Source organism: Propithecus coquereli, unplaced genomic scaffold, assembly GCF_000956105.1.
Source record: "Propithecus coquereli isolate 6110/MARCELLA unplaced genomic scaffold, Pcoq_1.0 Scaffold335, whole genome shotgun sequence".
Classification (NCBI taxonomy): domain Eukaryota; kingdom Metazoa; phylum Chordata; class Mammalia; order Primates; family Indriidae; genus Propithecus; species Propithecus coquereli.
This window is the reverse complement of record NW_012149008.1, coordinates 1,720,777-1,740,484: the sequence shown is the minus strand read 5'-3', so window position 1 is coordinate 1,740,484 and position 19,708 is coordinate 1,720,777. Positions and strand designations below refer to the sequence as shown.

Here is a 19,708-nt window from a genome sequence, read left to right as displayed (position 1 = left end):
AATGTGAGTTTTTATGTAAATATACCTAAACTACAGAAACTTAAAATCAGCGGGACCCAGCTCAGAGCAGAAGCAAAGAGGCGAAGCACCAGCCAGGCCCATGACAGTGACTCTGCTGAGGCTCTGGGCCCCTTCCCGAGAATCTTGCTATTCATTTTAAGGTAATTATGGTTGGGCCCCCGCTTCCTGCACCGAACCTGTAAACATTTGGCCCATGCTCCTTGGCACATTCATCATAGCCCTGAAACTAAGAGCGCTCACTGGCTCTACTTCTTAGATCATTAGAGACAAAAGCTTATTAATAAGGACCACAGTCATTAGAATTTTTGGGATGCTTGAATAATGTCTGACCTCCACAATGTCAGTTTATGTGAGAATTCATTCTTAAACCATCAACTGAAAAAAGTAACTTCTTCCGCAAATTAATTGTATAAATAAAGACAAAGTGGGTGGCTTAAGAAAACACATTGTTTTCACAAATATTAAGCCTGCCAGAAAAACAAAGTTCTGTCGAGGCCAGTGATGACAAATTCTCCTATCTACTTTTTAAAGCCGGAATTCTATTAGTCAATAACTGGATGGCTCGGTTTCAGTTATGAAATGTATCAGAGAGTAATAACACATTTACAAATTCTATAATTCACACTTTTCATTAAATCAGACAGGCCTAATCTAATTAGTACAAACAAATAAAGCTTTATTATACTCTGTAAAACGAGAGTCCATTTTCCTATGCACACATTATCTGGTCTATTAATCTGCCAAAAGGCAACTGCACCCCGTTGTCAGTCTTGACAGTTATAGATTAAGATACAGAGATGGCGCCTCCTGGCTGTCGAGGCAAAGTCCTGTTCAAGCACCGCCATTCAGAGGCACCCACAGATTCAGAAACAGGCGCTTCTCAGTTATTCAGAACTGGTCAGGCTCAGGGGACTGACTCATGTTTATCCAAACCCACAAGAGGCTGATTTAAAAGTCAGGATGCCAATTAATTAATTTACAAAGGGAGATGGGACTGGCTTGAGCATCAGAGAAGGGTGTTGTAACATAGGGTACAGCCCCACAGGGGCAGGTCCACCCGGGGGGACCAAATTAAAGATCACAAGCTTACTTGGTTAGCAAAAAATTAAAGCAAAGGGAGTCAGATTTCCTCAAGAGATGAGCTGTGGAAGCCTTGTTAGGTTCACGGTGCTGCTCTCCTCCACAGTCATGGCTCTCTAGGAGCAGAGGCCTGATGCGGAGAAGCAGAGCAGGGCTGGGTAAGTACACTGACCTGCTCCTAATTGAATGTGCCCCCCCTTGTAGACTGAGCACAGTCCTCCAGTCCTACATTAATGCCGATTTTCAGACAGGTCAAACTTTTTCTGGGAATGTTCCAGGCAGCAGGTCATACCTTGGTCTCTTCATCTCCTGAGACATATAGTTCACACTGATTTCATTACAAAATACCACGGGCACTGGGCCTGGGAAACGTGCAAAATTGTAAAACAGCACGACTGGCTTGAACTCTGGCAAAATCATGACCAGGCCTGGCTCAGTCTGCCAGGATGCAACCAGGCAATAAAATCATACTGGGGCAAAGAGTCGCCAAGGTTAAAACAAAGCTGCATGGCATCCGCAAAGCAGCAAGAGTCTTGGATTAACACTTTACAACGTGTGATGTGTAAATGGGGTTCAGTCCATTGAGGGGACCTTTTTAAATTATTATTGTTGTATAATACACGTAATATAAAATATATTATCTTAACCATGTTTAAGTGTACAGTTCACTGGCATTAAATATATTCACATTGTTACGCTACCATCACTACCATCCATCTCCAGAACTCTTTTCATCTTCTCAAACTGAAACAACTTCTGTCTCCCAGCCCCTGGCAACCACCATTCTACCTTCTGTCTGTATGAATTTCACTATTCTAGGTACCTCGTATAAGTGGAATCATGCAATATTTATCATTTTGTGACTGGCTTATTTCACTTAGCGTAATGTCTTCAAGGTTCATTCGTGTTGCAGCATGTGCCAGAATTCCTTCCTTTTTAAGGTTGAATAATATTCTATTTTATGTGAATATCACATTTTGTTTACCCATTCATCATTGGTGGACACTTGGATTGCTTCTACCTTCTGGCTATTGTGAATAATGCTGCTATGAACATGGGTGTGCAGTGATGTCTTGAAGATTCTGCTTTCAATTCTTTTGAGAATATACCCACAAGTAGAACTGCTGGATCTTATGGAAATTCTGTGTTTAATTGTCTGAGGAACCACTATACTGTTTCCCATACAGTACGGGACCATTTTACGTTCCCACCAACAGCATACAAGGGTTCTAATTTCTCTACATCCTTTGACAACACTTGTTATTTTCTATTTTTTGTTTTGTTTTTATAGTAACCATCCTAATGGTTGTGAGGTGGATTTGGGAGAGCCCTTTAAATACGTCTCAAAGTACTCATGCACCAAAATTCCAAGTTAGGGCTTTAGAATTCCTGGATTCCAAGGAGAATTACTTGCTGTTCATGACCCCTGAGGCAGATGGGGAGCATTAGGTCCATTCAGTGGAAGAGTTAACTGAAGCTCAGAACAGCTAAGCAGCCTGCCCCGGAGAGCAGCAGGGCCAGGACTGGGATCACATCGTCTGGCCAGTGATTTTTCCACTATATCCTGCAGTATAACATTTTTAGGACCAGGGCGATGTGCAGAAAGGGGGAAAGAAAACTCTTACACTGAAATTCTTGGACAGAAACTCTTGGACTAAATACAAACCTGACAAGTAGAGTAATACCTCAGTCCCCAAAAGGAACTAAACTTCTGGAAGGCTGAGGTCTGAACCATGAGGCTAACCCTTATCTATTACCTACCTCCAAGGCACTGCCCAGCATGTCCCCTGAATTCCTTTTTGGTCATGGACACAGCAGAGTCATAGGCTCAGAAGGCTAACTCATGCAGTTTGTGGGGACAATCACCCAGAAGTAGTATAGGAATTAAAGAGAGCCAGCTTTAGCCTGGCAGATGAGTACCCAAATAATAACTCAGATATTTTTTTTCCTTTCCATGAAAAAAACTATTCTGGCATAAAGGGGATAGGATAGTACCTGCAGCTGGAACCAAACTCTTGGCAGTCTCCTCAGTCAATCCAAGGTATTCTCTAATGAGCTGACTCAGCGTTTGGTAGGCAACGTCCAGATCATCTATAGTAAATGGGAGAGTATACTTTAAAGCAACAGGATCATAGCAAAATACAGTTAGTGTTCAACCAATGGTGGTAATGATTTATTCACTACATTTAATTTTATGCATATTGTGGTAGGCAGAATTCTAAAATTACCCTAACGACACATCCCTTGGACAATCTCCTCCTTAAGTATGGGCAGAACCTGTGGATGCAATGATATATCACTCCTATGATTATTTATTATACATTATATGGCAACAGGGATTTCTGCAGATGTAATTAAGGTTTCTAATGGGTTGACTTTGGGTTAGTCCGAAGGGAGATTATCCAGGTGGGCACACCCTAATCACAAGAGTCCCATAAAATGAGAGAGTTTTCTCCAGCTGGTGGCAGAAGAGGAAGTCAGGGATTCAAAGCACAAGGAGGGTTCAATGTCTTGTTGCTGGCTTGAACACGGTGGGGGCCACATGGATAAGACCTGGGAGCAGCCTCTAGGAAGTAAGGACAGTCCTTGGAAGACAGTCAATAAGGAAACTGGGCCCTCAGTCCTCTACACCCACAAGAAACTGCATTCTGCCAACAAGAATGAACCGTGGAGCAGGTTTTTCCTCAGAGTCTTCAGATGAGACCTCAGCCAGGCTGATGCCTTAATTCCAGCCTCCTGATACCCTGAGCAGAGAATCCAGTTACTCTATATCAGACTTCTAATCTACAAAACTGTGAGCTAATAAATGGGTGTTGTTTTAAGCCACCAAGTACAATAATTTCTGTGCAGGAATAGAAAACAAATGTAACTATGTAATACATCAACATGTTTCAGAGATCAAAAATTACTAAATTTCTGTTTTCATAGGTCAAAATAGTTGATTCAGAAATTTCATGTGGTTCAACCTAATGTAATGTAATCAGTGTTATTAAGTTTTTGAGGGTTCTTCCAGAGATTTATGTAGTATAAGAAATATGATTACTATGTATACCTATGGTTGTGGGGAACCTGTCTTTTTTAGTAACTTCATGGCTTGAAGATATTTCCTTGTCCATACACAGAATGTTTTCTCATTCCTTTTTATGATTGTATAATATAGTATAATTTAAAAATATATAGAAATTTTCATATTCAATAAATTCTCCTTCTGATTATTGCTTCATGTAAGTGGACATTTTTAAGATAGTTTTTGAAAATATTTGTTTTAACCAGATATTTTCATGGCTATGACATTTTTAGTAGTTGTGTTTTTACCTATATGTAGATTCTGATAAAATTTCCTGAGTTTCATATACCTTTCAGAAATTTATATGTGTATTTCAAATTATATATTATCTTACTTTGTTCTCACAATGTCTCCTAAAAAAGGAACCTAATCCAGGCTCATTTTACACCAAATCTTATCAGTCAAGATCTTAAGGAATAATAGAGATAATCCTCTGATTAAAACAGTGGAAGGGTGGACCTCTTGGATTCTTACCTCTTTTTGAAGTTCTTTGTGATTCACTGTTACACAGAAAATATCTTCTACCCAGGAATTTTCATCCCATGAAACAAACTTTTAAACCAGTGACCTTATGTTTCAAAAATAAAACTTTGCTAAAAGTTACTGACCTGCATTGATAACTGCATCAAAATATCCTGGAAATTTCTGATTAATTTTAGTATAAAGGTCCACTCTGGAGACAGCAAATTCAATTTCTGCACGACTGAATAATCCTTTTCTCCTTAAGTATCCCTCATATTTGTTCTTGTTCATGGGTACCACCAGGATATATCGAGGCTCAAAATAGGAATATTTCAAACTTCTTACACCCTATGCATTTAAAGAAAGATAATAAATTGGAAACAGATACATGACTTAGAAATCATTTTGGAGACATCTGACAACATGGGTATAAGAAGTAGTATCATTCATAATGAAGAATTTATTTTATCTGTATAATTAGCTACTATTTTTCTATAAATATCTCAAGGTTGGCTTACTTTTTTCTCTTCATCAAATATTAATTTGTCATTGGGAATATTAGAATTCATTCCACCTGGTTTTACTCTAATTAATCATTCTAATGAATATGACTATTAAAAAAGAAAACTGCTGGATATAAAATAGGTATATCATGGCAGCAATGCAATTTTATTACTGAAAAGTAATTTCAATTCTATATTTCATAAGCTTCTTCGGAGCACCAGGAGATAGAGATCTCCCCAGGGAGAAAAGGCTCTTCTGTTAGGCCTTGTCATTAGCTTAGGTTCCTGCTCCTAAACCTGCAACCTGGTTGGGCTGGTTCCAATGACATCTCATAGCCTCTGTCTAGAGCTGGGAAGGCCAAGCTCATGGTAGTCTGCTAACCAGGAGCTCACAGTGTGAAGCTGTGTAGAGTACCAGTCTGTGGATCCGGAGAGCTTGGTTGTGGCAGCTCTCCAGCTCCTGTGGACTCTGTGTACATCCTTCAAGCTCTCTGGGTATCAGTTTCCTCATGGGAGTCAATTATTCCAGATGGACTCTCAAAGTCCCTTCCATCTCAATTCTATCATCATCAGCTTAACTCAATGTTAAAATCTTTGTTTTAAAAATTCAGTGGGAAGAAATACAGGTTCTTTTAAAAATGATTTCTGAAAGAGTCAATGACAAGGGCAGTTTGGAAAAATACTTCAGCTGGAGAGAATTGGGGGAATGAAGCATGGATTATAGACTCAACCTCCCGGAAATGAGTAAGAGTAAAGTCTCAAGGAGAAAAAAGTAAACAGGAGCCATCACTCAGATATCTGTTGAAGTGGAAAAAGGTAGACACAAAAGATGGAGAGTTTCTGCACTCAAAAATGCATTAATTTTTGTTTCTGCCTTGTCCAAGGAAGAAATTTTTTAGAGAAAGATCTTTTTTTGTTTTTTTGCTAGGTAGCACAGAAACAAAGAAAACCCTCCTTAAAGATGCAAAATCAATTAATTACAGAGAGATAAGAATGGAAATATTCTGAAGTCAGAAAAGAACTGGAAACTATGTGACCAGTTTCACTGAAGCTGGGGACACTTACACCAGCAAAAGGAGCCAAAAGGGAATTACAGTCTCCTGTTCTGTAAAGTTACAAAGGAAAAAAAGCAAAAAGATTCAGAGTCAACAGTGAAGGAATATGTACCCAATTTGCCTAGGTTTTGTTTTCTGTAAGTTTGGCCTAATTGAATCATTTATATCTTTTTTTTTTTTTTTTTTTGGGAGTCTCACTCTGTCTCCCTGGGTAGAATGCAGTGGTGTCATCACAGCTCACTACAACCTCATACTCCTGGGCTCAAGTGATCCTCCTGCCTCAGCCTCCTGAGTAGCTGGGACTACAGGTGCACACCATGACGTCCAGCTAATTTTTCTATTTTTAGTAGAGACGGGGGTCTCACTATTGCCCAGGCTGGTCTCGAACTCCTGAGCTCAAGCAATCATCCCGCCTTGGCCTCCCAGAGTGCTAGGATTACAGGCTTTTCTGATTACAAAATTGTTATACTCTTCGGCGAAGGTAACTTGAAAAAACAATCAACTATCTTTGAAGATTTCAAGTATTTCATAAAGCTATATATTTTTAAAGTGGGAAATTCATAGTTTTACTCTGGATCTTAATTTTGGAGAAGCTTCTGTATATTCTATTTACAGAAGATTGTTGGGGGAAGATGAGATATTGGGGCAGAGAAAAAAATTTCCTAAAATCTGCCGGTCTAAATTGCCAGAAGTATGAAAACACGATGTCCAGTGGGGTCAAGTGACAGCACCGTGCACACATCTCCTGCAAATCTCCTTCGAATAAGGTCATCTACACTGGGCTGCCATTGTCCTGAGGAGACAGGGAGCTAGTTCCACACCTTGTAAGGACCAGCTTTTATCTAACACCACTTTATATACAGAGAGACCATGTTCTAAATAGAAGAAGGATAATGTAGTGAGGATATATATAACTGAGAAAAGAAACCTTGCGTGGTAGTTATACTCACAGTATATGTGCAATTTCTTGTACTGTGATCTAACACCTGTCACTTAATTCTTCATGTGTCTTGCCTCCCCATGCTAATTATAAATGGAATGATCCCCCCTTTCTCTTGTGTCCAGCAGCATGCTGCCTGCACATCGAAGCCCCTCTCCCCAACCTCAAGTATACACATATATTTGATCATGTGTACCCTGAAAATATGTACATCCATTATGTATAAATAAAAACTTTAAAGATATACATACACACACACACACACACACACAAACTCACATACACGTGAGCTGATTGAATGAAAAACACTTACTTCTATTTCCATGTGAATACAGCTTGCTAAACCATCTCTTGCGATACCTTCTATGGTGTCCCTACTTAATCCATAATTGTGATTACCATAACTAAATGTGAGAATGAATTTCCCCTGGAATTTGAGAAGAACAAAGATTTTCATATAACAGTGGCCATAATGGAATTTAATATAAGTAAAGCCATTTGAAGTTTTATTCTATATAATTTCATAAAGCCTACAAATATTAGCAACTACGTAAGAATGACAATGGGGTTATGAAACTTAATCTCCAACTGTGACGGAGAAATTTATTCCGAATTCTCAGCTGACAAAAAAATTAGGTTTTTGGAAATAATGTGCTGACAAAATGTTAGAGGGGGGTTAAAGCGTGGAAGCTTAGGGTAGGACGGACTATTTTGCTTACTTACCTACTTCCTGCCAAACCCACACCACAAGCCTTCATTACTGAGAGAGCAAAACCAACAGCCTGCCCTGTGTCTCTGCCATTCCAGCTATGCCAGCATTCCAGGTAGCCCAGGAAAGGCTTCCATTTCCAAAAGCCTTGCATTCCAAGATAAGGCAGGAATTACAGGTAATTTCTGAAGGTCATGAATTGCAGGGACATCCTAAACGCTTTGAAAAACAGACCTATCCTGTTTTTCTTCATAAAGATACCTTTTTATTGAAACTGCCTGTCCCAAATGTTATTCAACAGAATTGGTGTCTGTCCTATAGTCATTTGAACTATAAATACCACCTTCTGTCTGTATTCTGGAAGCTCAGTTCTTCTGAAAACTGTATTCCCTTGCAAAAAAAAAAAAATGCAAGTGAAAACATGTCTCTTAAAATTGTGTATGACTTTTTCTTTGACGATATTCTATTTATTAAACCATGAGGTCGAATCTAAACTAGGAGGCTGACGACGATAGAAGGAATGAAAACGCGGATGACCTTGGCCAGTCTGACTCCTCGTATACACGATTTTGAAATAAACAGTGAAGTGAAAACTTCCAGGGCTGCACGGAATCCCATCAAATGGCAGCAGCTGCAGTTAAGAGCCCACAGCTGCCCTGTGCCCCCGGCCCCAGATGTTCTGCAGATGTGTGAGTGGGGGACGTGCTATCTGTCCGGGGAGAGGTGTTGGAAGGCCAGAAGGCACAGGGTATCTCTCAGGGGTTGGGTGGGCCTCTGGGGAATGTGTCTGCTACAGGTGATGAGGAAAAGCCACATCCCCTATAATCAAAAGGAGTTGTGATCCGTGTTCTAGAGTTAAAAACTCAACAAGAAACACCTTTAATATTTACTCCTTCGATGTCATACTCTCTTTGTTCTTTGGAACAAATACCGTGACTCCCTTTCTTTTAATATATACATTATATCTAGATGGATAGCTATCCGGCTCTCCTTTCAGGTGTGTGCCTTTTCTTGTTTACCGTGTATGATGGTTAATTATTTGTGTCAACTTGGAGGCTGTTTGGGGGATGAGATTAACATTTAAATTGCTGAACTTTGAGGAAGAAGACTTGCCCCCATAATGTGGGTGGGCTTCATCCAATCAGCTGAATAAACAACAAGATCAGCCTTTGGCCTTCGCCTGCACCAGCGGCTGCGCGGGATCTCCAGGCTGCCAGGCCCACACTGCAGATTCGGACCTGCCAGTCTCCACACCCACGTGAGACAGTTCCTTGTGCGGAATCTCTTTCTGTGCATACACACATCCTGCTGGCTCTGCGACTCGCCCTGTCTTCAAAATGTATACCTGAATTACCTTTCAGATGTATACTGTAAGTTTGTTTACTTATGTGTACAAGGACTTTCCTCTGTGGATCCCAAAACACCATTTTCTGGAAGGAGGTATGGTTGGGAGAAATCTTGTATTGTATGTACACATAAAAGAGACCCCGCTAAAATGCTGTGTTAAAAACTGAGATGAAGTGGCCACCCTCCACTCGGGCTGGTGATGTTCCTTGTGGATTCCCTAATAAACAACAATCGTCATACTTTAAAAATATCCAGGTCTGTGATTTTATTTCCACAAGAGAGGGAGAGTTTCTGTGGGTAAGTGACTGTGTACCTGTCCATAAAAAGGGTTCGCGTGTCTGTGGGCAGAGGGGGAGATGATCTGTGTGTGGGGGAGGGGTGTTTGTTGGAGGAGGCACATGGATGAAGAAAAGAAAGGAGATCAGAGGCAAAACTCAAGTTGAAGAAAATGACATTACATTGACATAATATATGTTAACAGAAGCAGTAAAATTGAGTACTTCTCAGACACACGGGGGGTTTTGTAGAGGGAGTAAAACTATAAATATAGTATAGAAGTACAGTGACTTGTTAGGAATTGAACCAGACTAACTTGATTACAGATCAAATAAGGTATGGAACATCAGGGGAGCATATGGGGCACTGAGAACAGATGAACTGAACTAAGAAAAAAGCACTGCATACTCTAACAAGAGAAAGGAACGTTAATTTGGGGAACTAGTTGACTTTCAACCTGAAGAGTCCTAAGAGAATGCCTCCTACTAATATCAAGATAACTTCCCAAATCTCTATTAAGGCTTTTAGAAATATGAAGTCCCAGAGTACTCTTAATAAATTAAAGTGAACTTTCAAAATATAGCCTTAAGGAGACAAAATTATAAAGAATTTCCAAGATGTTCTTTTGACAAGGTTAGAGGAAGAATTGTCTAGGGATTATAGGACTTTCTCACTTGTGTTTCTCTGTGAACATGAGAAGCTCTGGAATTAAACTCACAGAAACTGCAGAGCCCAGGCTTAACTGTTTCATAATTATGTGCACTGAGGTACAAGCCACATCCATTATTTGGGGTGGGAATAGAGAAAGGAGGAAGGAAAGAGAAGGGAAAAGAGGGGAGTGGAGATTAGCTATACCAGCATCGCTTGTTGGATGGTAATCTTTTGAAAGCGGAAACATATTAGTACCTCATCTGGTCCTTCGGTAGGCTTCAAGGGAAAAAAAGTGGTGTAGCATTCATTTGGTAAAAGAAAGAATGATGATATAAATAAAAATAAGGCCCATGGTGAAGAAAAAAATAAAAGCTTTACAAATTCATTGATAGTAATAAAGATACGAGATACTCTTTCAGTTTAACGGAAGTCATGGGCTAATATGTATTGACATTAGATATATTTTCCACAGATAAAACATCCCAGGGTTGTGAGGATTGCCTTTGCACATGAAGGCTAAGAAGGAAGAAATAAATTGTTTTGAAGAAAATGAATTCAAAGACAAAGGTGTTGTGTGAATTACTACCAATGACAAGATTATCAGGGTTTTGGTTAAAAAAAAAAAAACAACAAACGAAAAACAACCACAAAACACAAAATTTAAATTGAACAAGATTACCCTGAGCTCCTATGAAATGGACTAATGCAGGGTAGTTCCTCTAGCCTAGCAAAGATACAGTCCTCAGAGAAATTAGGAATCTCCTTCTGTCTCCTAGCAAGGGCTTCCATCGGCATTAGCAAACTTCCTGGCCTTCAAGACTCAGACTGCTCGAATGGAAATGTTACCGCGGAAGGTAACGTGTCCAGAACGAGCCAGCTAAGTGGGACACACTCTAATGAAACCGTGCTCAAGGTTGTAACAATTAGAAAGCACCACTGATAACACACGGATGCAGTAATCCCTAGACAGAACACCCCTACCCCCCAAGAATGCCCAAATCCCAGGCTCTCTGCATCAAGTCAGAACTGCTCATCTTGAGTAAAATCAGATTAATAGCAGCTGCATGTACAAGCACAGATCACAAGAATTTTTTGTAGTGCTTTTACTTCTATGTCCTTAAAATGTCTACTCATTCATTTTATTAGAAATTTATAATATTTTATCCAACATCATAAAATAAAAAAGCAGGTGAAGAATGATGTATTAAGTAGTTTAAGAAAAAACAACCCAATAAGAACTTAACTCTCATAAAAAGTACAAAACTTAATTTTTCCCTTTTTAATTATTTCCTAATATTCCTGCTAGAGAATATGCATTTCTTGTGCAATAAAAATAAAGGCAAACATTCTTACCATGTTTAGCATTTCATCAAAAACTTCTTGAGATATGAAATGATAATCAACTCGATCCCCTTCTCCAAAGTAAGGCTGTCTTGTGGTGTGACAGGCCCTGGAATCATAAGATAGATCACGTAGTCCATTTCTATTAACTTGAAATTCAAAATGGACAATGTTCCTGTATAAAGTATGTTTTTTTTAAAAAAATGGAATTTATCCACAAATCATAAAGTAATATAATTGTGGAAACACTGTTGTTTTGAAATGCTAGACGATGTCCAGTTGCTATAGTCTATAATCCTTACACAAATTTCAAATTATCAGCATCAAATTTTAACTCATTATTATTTAACACCTTCTGAATCACCTCCTCTGCCATCATGTAATAACACTTTAAGAAGCATAACAATATTTATTATTCATACATTTTCCACACAACTACTTTCACGTTCTGTCTGATTTATGAGTGTTTTCCACAGGTTCCCCTCCTCTCCCTCTGCCTGGCCAGCCCACTTGTTTTTCAGGACTCAGTTTAAGTGTCACTGCTCCAAAAAGCCTTTCCTCACCTTGTATGTCTGGATTATTCACCTTTTTATATCCCTACAGCCTCAGCACCTGCACCAATTGCTTCCCAATTACTTGTTGAGGGCCCCAACTCCTCCACCACATGAGGACAGAGAGATCTCACCCCCCTGCACTGCTGGTCCACATGGACACTGTGGACGGTTCCCTGTGGGCATCCATGGTTCCAATGCCAAATGGAATTCTCAACACAATCAAAGAAGCCTTTTCTAACCACTGTCTCAAATAGCACCCCCACCACGCCACACCTCCCAATTACTCTCCATCACCAGAACTGCCTTCTTTTCTCATTTATCTGTGTTTTTCCTACCTTCCAGCAGAACCTATGAATCATGAGGGAGGGCTTTGTCTTATTTAACTTACTCACCAATGCCTGGCACCTAGCAGGCATTTGCTAACTATTTGTAAAATGAATGAAAAATGAAACGTGTGAAGTAGAAACAGCTGTTAAGAATTCCATCTTATAGATGACTATAAAAGTGACTTGTCCAAAGTCACACAGCAGGCCAGTGTTGGCCCAAGAACTAGAATACAGAATTCCCAACTACCAGGACTATTGACTTCATAACATTCTGCCTTCCTAATGTGAAGTTCTGGGAATGCAAAGAGATTTTTAGATTATCCTGTAGTTTAAAATAGGAGATGAGAATAGCTAGACACTTGACATATTATTTCATTTATTCCTCACAAAAAACATGAAGTAAGCAATTTTTCTTATTTTGATTTATCTAATTAACTAATGAAACCAAGGCACAGTGATTAAGTAATGTTACTAAGTAGCAATGCCAAGATGACTCCAAAGTCAATTCTTTTTGATTAAGAGAGTAAAGTTACAAACTCAAAGGCTCTTCATTTCAAAATCCAATAAATTTTTATAATTCATACCACTGTTCCCTCCCATTATAATCAAGAAATAACTATACTACTAAATTTTGAGGCCTTAACATTACATTTAAATTGTATATACAGGAGAGAGAGTACATTCTAAGAGAAGACCGTCGAAACACCATGACATTTGTTTTGTTGTTTGAATACACTGGCATTTCTTCACCCTCCTTAACAGAGACCTGAGACCCTCCGACTGCTGGTGTCCTTGACAGTGAGGGAAGATAAATCAGTAGCTTGGCACCCTGTGCTGCAAACCCTTAGCATAGCATTTACACACTACCCTGAATTTGCATTTCCCAACAAAGGAATTGAGTGGCAGGAATTTTTTTCAGAATTTCGAAAAGGAAGACAAAACAAAGAAGCAATCTGAAGCTTCTAGGCAGGTAAATAAAGAGATGGTTCCACTGATGTGGAGAATGCTGATGACAGGAACTGCAGCTACTGTAGAACTTTCTGTTAAGAAGGACCTGAGACAACCGGTGGTTTTTTTGAATTTGTCATTTGATTTTCACATATACTAACATTCTCTGTGTAGTTATGCCACCCAAATTGAATATCTTAAAAAGGAAATATTTCATAGTGAAAGTAACATTTCACTAAACTTACTTAGAAAACAATGATGCAAAATTTTAGGCAATGAAATGTGCTTGAACTATCACTTTCAATATCCATCCTCACCCTTTTCTAAATATTTCTACAAGTTTATTATTTACTAATTAATTTGCTACTAGTTTAATCATGGTTTCTAATGGGAGCCGTACTCCTTGTTAGTCTCACTTCACAGGCAAAAGGACTGGGTTGAAGATTAACCCCAAATGGCAACTCTGATCCTAAAAGCCTAAGGGTGAACCTAGACATCCTAAAGGCCAATTCATGGCCACATGTCATTGAGGCTAAGACCAAACCGAGTCCATGGAAAGAAGATGATCAGGAAGGAAAGGAATCTGCAAAGCAAGGCCAAAAAATCGAATACTAAAATATCCAGGAAAATGTAACAGGAAGAAAAGATGTCTAAGAACAGCTAGCAGGTGGATGAGGAAATAGAATTATTTCAGTGCGATTCCAAAGCAAGCAGATTTAGAATCTTAATTCTGAACCAGATTGCCTCAGGAAATAATGAACTTCTTGTTACTGCAAATATTTAGGCAGAGGCTTGGCTTGAATTCAGAGCACATCTGAATTCAAGTACATTATATTATAGCATGCCATATTGTTAGTAAGTGAGCTCTTTCAATGGATATCGACAAGAGCCCAGGTATTACTAGAGGAATTTGGTAGGTAAATTAAATCAGCCTGAACACTCAATGCAAATATATTAATATGTCAATAAATTGCTGAGCACAATTTAAGGGATCATGAACACAAAAGATTACAGCACATATTGCGCCTGAGTATCAAACTCCATGCAGCCACTACTCTGCCCAATTTCCAATAACTGCACACCACTTTCTAACTCACGCTATCATCACCCGGCACCATATTCTAACTGATCTCCTTGTCTCCAGTCTTCCTTCCCTAAGCCCTTTCCCAAACCGCTGACTGAGGACTGCTTCTAAAACACAACTGTGATCATGCCATTCCCCTGCTTAGAAGCCCTTTATGATCAGACCCTGTCTATCTTTCCAGCCTCATCATCTTGACACCTCAGGCTTATCCGTACTATAATGTGCACTTTAGGTTAACGAAACATGCCTGTTAGTGCCTGTTGTCCTCCTCTGCCTGGAATACATTCCCCACTTAAGCCCCACCCCTCACTTCTCTTTTACTTCTATCTCAAAGACTCTTTACTTCCCTTATAATAGCACTCATCAAACTATCTTGTTAGACAACATCTACCTGTTTAAATCCTATACTAGATTATAAGCTACCGGGAGGACAAGACCCGGGTCTATTCATTTCATAGTTGCATCACCAGCATATGGCACACGGACAGTGCTCAATAAATATTAATTGAATGAACAAATGAACCATTCTACAAATTTGTCACATATGTATAAACAGACACACTAGATAAGACTGCATTTAGATTGCTATAGCTCATACAGTCTCATGTAGATAAATAGCTGTGGTCTTTTAATAATATTTACATAAAATATATTTAGTAGAAAACATCATGAGAATGTTAGAAAAATAAAGATTGCTATAAAATAGATACCTAAGGAAGAATAAGATTTTTCTTTTGGGACCATTCAGATCACTTTCACAGCATTAAATCAGGAAGATAAATAATCATGCTGGTATTGTTGTGTGTTGCTTTCATTATCTGGCACTTTTGCAGGAAGTCACTGATTTGTGTGGTACTATAAAGTTGGAAATCAATACAGAAACTTTGAAGACAGTAAATGCATAGCTCCAAGTCACCCATAACTAATACAGGTAAAGAAAGAATATCCAACCTATTTCTAAAACCAAAAACAAATAGTAAAATCAAAACCTAATACTAGAGCAAAATCTCTTGGTCACACCAATCTTTGTTATACTACTGAGTTATGTTTTCAATATTTACATATCTGGGTATGCAACTTAACATGTAAAAATTTCATTGAATGTCTTGATCTTGGGTCAACGCGATTTGAAAAGGAAGTAAAATATGATGAGAAAGTTAAATAAATATGAGGGAGAGAAAAAAAATTCAAGCAAATGGCAGAGACTATATTTATGCCTTTTTGGGGTCTTTTCTTTAATTAAAAATCAATAAAATTTATATTGGATAAAGAATAAAAGAAAAGAAAATCCAAACAACAGCAATGACTTGCCCCTGAGGATGTTCTTTGGTTTTAGCTTTAGCTTTAATTACAAAGTTGCTGCATATAATAGTAGTACTCTTACTTTCCCAATGGATGAAATTACTGCCTATCTAATACCCTTTTTTATCCAATGACATAGTCTTTGACCCATGCCTTGATGGAATTCTCTTCTGCAGAGCTCCCCACACAGTGAGCTGAGGCATCCCTGGAGATCTTGAAGGAATTCTTAGAATAATTTGCCATTGAACAAACCCTGATCTCTGCCTCCATGAGAATGACAATGAACAGTTGGCCAGTACTTCTGAGCCTGTGAGGGAGGTGGATGACTGAGTATGTAACTGGTGGAGGCAATTAGGAGTGTCTTTCCACTCACCACTAATTCCAGCCAGAGGAGAAAACCAGCAATGGCAGCAGTAACAGTATAGGAGGATAAAGCTAATTTTAGGATTTTGTTTTGCCATCTTGTGCCTCCACTCAAATTTCACATGGCACTAATTACCTAAGGTCTGAGTTCCCTACTAGGTTACAAATTTCATCAAGCAAGGACCTTGCCAGTCTTCTTCCCACTGTATTCTCAGGAACTAGCACATGGGAGAAACTCAATAAATATTTCTTGAAAGAATGAACAAATGAATGAATCCATCTAGTTCTCTGTATCTCTATCAGTGGTAGTTGGGGAAAATCACCTATGCTTCTTATTACAGTCATTTTTATCAAATGTTGCATATAATGCCACTAATTCAGCCATCCATTCACTCATTCAGTTAGTCAGTCATTTAACAAATATTTATCTCACATGTATTAAGTGCCTGGCCATATGCTAGGCACTGTAACTCAATGGCGAACAAGGCTGGCATGGCCCCTACCTTCGCTGGGCTTACAGACAAGTGTAGAAAACAGACATCAAATACATCAATCATAAGCATGATGAATGAGCATTATAATAAGGGAAATATAGGATTTAATGAAAATGAGTAATTGGGGAGCCTAGCCAGGTAAGATTGTAGGGGCAGACTGGATCAGAATCTTGCAATGAGCCAATAAACACCTCCAAGAACAGGACAACTAAGCATGCCTTGGCAGTAGCATATCACAAACAAAGGAACAGGACTGGGCTACCAACCATTTCAACATAATAGGTATCAGAGATGTGAAAGGAACCAGAGAAAGCCTTGGTTCCCATAGGTCACATTGGTTTGCCGAAAGGTTCCAAATTTACAAATTAGCACAACGGTCAGCATATACCCTTCTGCCCTAGTTTGACCTTCCGTTCATTGTGTTCAGCTTATCTTTTAAAACAGGTTCAGTACCCCCCCACGAGCATAATTCACTCTATACTTTTTTATTCTAAAATTAACTTTTAATTTATTTTTGTTACTTTGGGGTATTTAAAATATATTAATCAATAAATTATTCTGTAGTATTTGTCTCCTGGAGTTGTTCAAATGAGGGAAGCAATTTTAAATATCGAAATAAATGGACCTGTTTAAAATAGTGTTTACATTTTTTGAACATGTGTAGCTTAAGGGAAGAGATCTTTTTTGTAATAGCATTAGAAAATAATTTGCACTTATTTTTCTTGCTGTCCTATATATCTTTATAGTCACAGCCATAGCTCACTGACAGACACCACTAATCTAAAAGTAATTTCGTTGCCATACATAAAAAATACAAGAGGAAACCAGTTTAAGAGACCACAATGACAATTATAAATCTGATTCTCAGAAACCTCTAAAAAATCTGTAAATCCAGCTGGAGGTTTTTTTTTTCCTTTGGATGGTCCTAGTTTTTCAGATACTTTCCTCTATTTTAACTGGGTCATTAGGAAATCACTCAGCAAAATATTTGTTCCAGAAAACTTGAGGTGTATTGTATGCTATAGGGAAGGAAAGGAAAGGAAGGGAAAGGGAAGGGAAGAAAAGGAAAGGAAAAAGTTGCTTCTCCTTCTTCCTCCTGAAATATGCCTGAAAAGACATATTTTTGTCTGGAGACAAAGACACTCAAGTGCAGTTGGTGCGTGTTCCAAGCAGAGTCAAGGAGAAGCTGTCCCTCAGGACAGCCCTGCCCATTACACGTCACAACATGCTATTTGTGCTGCACACAGCACGGGAACAGGAGCCTGCGTTCAAATGTCATTTATGCTTAGTTAAAAAGATGTGTATTTTCAAACCCCGGAGAGTGATTTGGGCTGGGACTGAATTAAGTTAAACATCTGGAAAGTTAAAGTTAAAAAAAAAGTACAGTATATATAACAGTATAATAAATGGGGAAGAAGCTGATAAGCCCTTTATGGCAAAGGTGTATAATGGCATGAATGAGCCATGCTTACTTGAGTTGGGCGGGGGGAGTGTCACTGCTGTGTGTCTACTGCCTGCTTCATAAAAGACAAACCATTTTCTTTCTTCTTGCTATGTGTTAAGTTCTTCTTCTGTACTAGGAGTATACTTTAGCAATCATCTCTACCACATTGATTGGAATGGCATGAGAATCAAGATTCCTAGTCATTGCAAGACCGGGTAATCACACTGATCCAATGTTATCAGTAATTTACCTCCAAGGATTAACACTCTCATGGTACTCTGTCCTTACTAAGAGTTAATAATCTACTGAACATTCAATTTACTTACCACTTCTAGCTTTGCTGTAAAATGTAACTTACATATTAAGTTGTTTTATACATTTTTGAACTTGCTTAAAATTAATAGCCAAAATTAGAAATATCTGAGATTTTGCCATGAATAAATTATTGATATATGCAACAACTTGGATGAATTTCCAAGTCTCACAAGCTAATAAACAAACTTACCCGTATCTGAAGTAAGTACTAAACTGTCTGCAGAGGCGGTGGGCCAGTTCTCGTTTCCCACAAGCTTCGGGACCAGCTAATATCAACATGGGGTAAGGGGCATCCAGGCTGGGAAGAGTGCTACGACACAGGACCAGAATCAGTCGTTATCCTCCTCTAGCCAGAGAGACAGCATGTTAACTGCTTCCATCAGGTAAAGTTTCTGTGTCACAATCATAATTAACCCAGCTAAATGAGCACTTGTTATATGTAGACACTGTTTAAAAGGATAATCCTACTTTCCAGAAATAAGTTAATTATAATATTCAAAGCATAGATAACAAATAAGGTAAAATACAAATTTATGTAAATTTACTTTAACAAGACTTTTTAAAGGAAAAATGTGGTTATATATCAATTCTTGATTGCTACGGTGAAGTATTCTACCCAGAACTCGTCAGTGAAAGAAATAAGACTGCCCTGTGAGGGCGAGTCTAACATCCATATCTGTCGAATTAGAATACAGATACGCAAAGCAAACTTAACAGGAATAACTAAAATTTACTTGAGCAATTACTATGTGCCAGGCACTATTCTAGGAGTTTTACATATATTACCGCATTTTATTATCACAAGAAGCTGATGAAGATGTTTCTGTCATTTATCCCCATTTCACACATGAAGAAACCGAAGCACATTAAATAATGCAGCATGTAAGTCCAAAGACAAGAGTCAGGGTTCCTTTCCTGGATCCTGACTTCTGGTGCTGACAGAGAGCTGTGTGCTGGCCCAGAGTAGGAAGGGCATGGCAGGCATTCACACGAGCTGCCCATCCTGTCTCCATGAATGTTCACAATGAACATTACTCCAGCCTAGAATATGCGGGCCTACCTGGGCTTTGTTCTTGTTTGCCCAACAGACAGAAATGATCAAGACATACGTGTTTATCAAACACTGCTGCAAATTTCTTTGATATATATTTTTATATAGATGTACCCTAAAGCATGAAACAACTAGCAATATCGTAAACTAGAAAAGAAATACAATGAGGACATAAATACTCTCTTTTAAATCAAATGTGCTTTTCCAGATGTATGTAAATAAATGATCATTCATTTCACCTTAGAGGGCTATCATAAACATAAAACTGTCAGTATCTATATTATTAAATTATATGTAAAAATCATGTCCCGCATTGCAAAACAAAACATTTTGCTCTCTGTCGGAAACAAACCATGTGAAGTACAGGAACAAATA

The 19,708-nt window shown here is 38.6% G+C and overlaps 1 protein-coding gene across 1 annotated transcript in view; it reads right to left on the bottom strand.

Annotated features, from left to right (window-relative positions):
- The window catches only part of LRGUK (leucine-rich repeats and guanylate kinase domain containing), a 97,423-nt gene that overhangs the window by 32,192 nt on the left and 45,523 nt on the right, over positions 1–19,708 (bottom strand). Inside the window, 5 exon segments of the mRNA XM_012650606.1 lie at positions 3,097–3,192; positions 4,777–4,978; positions 7,442–7,555; positions 11,465–11,561; positions 18,473–18,592. Coding sequence (XP_012506060.1) covers positions 3,097–3,192; positions 4,777–4,978; positions 7,442–7,555; positions 11,465–11,561; positions 18,473–18,592 — 629 coding nt within the window.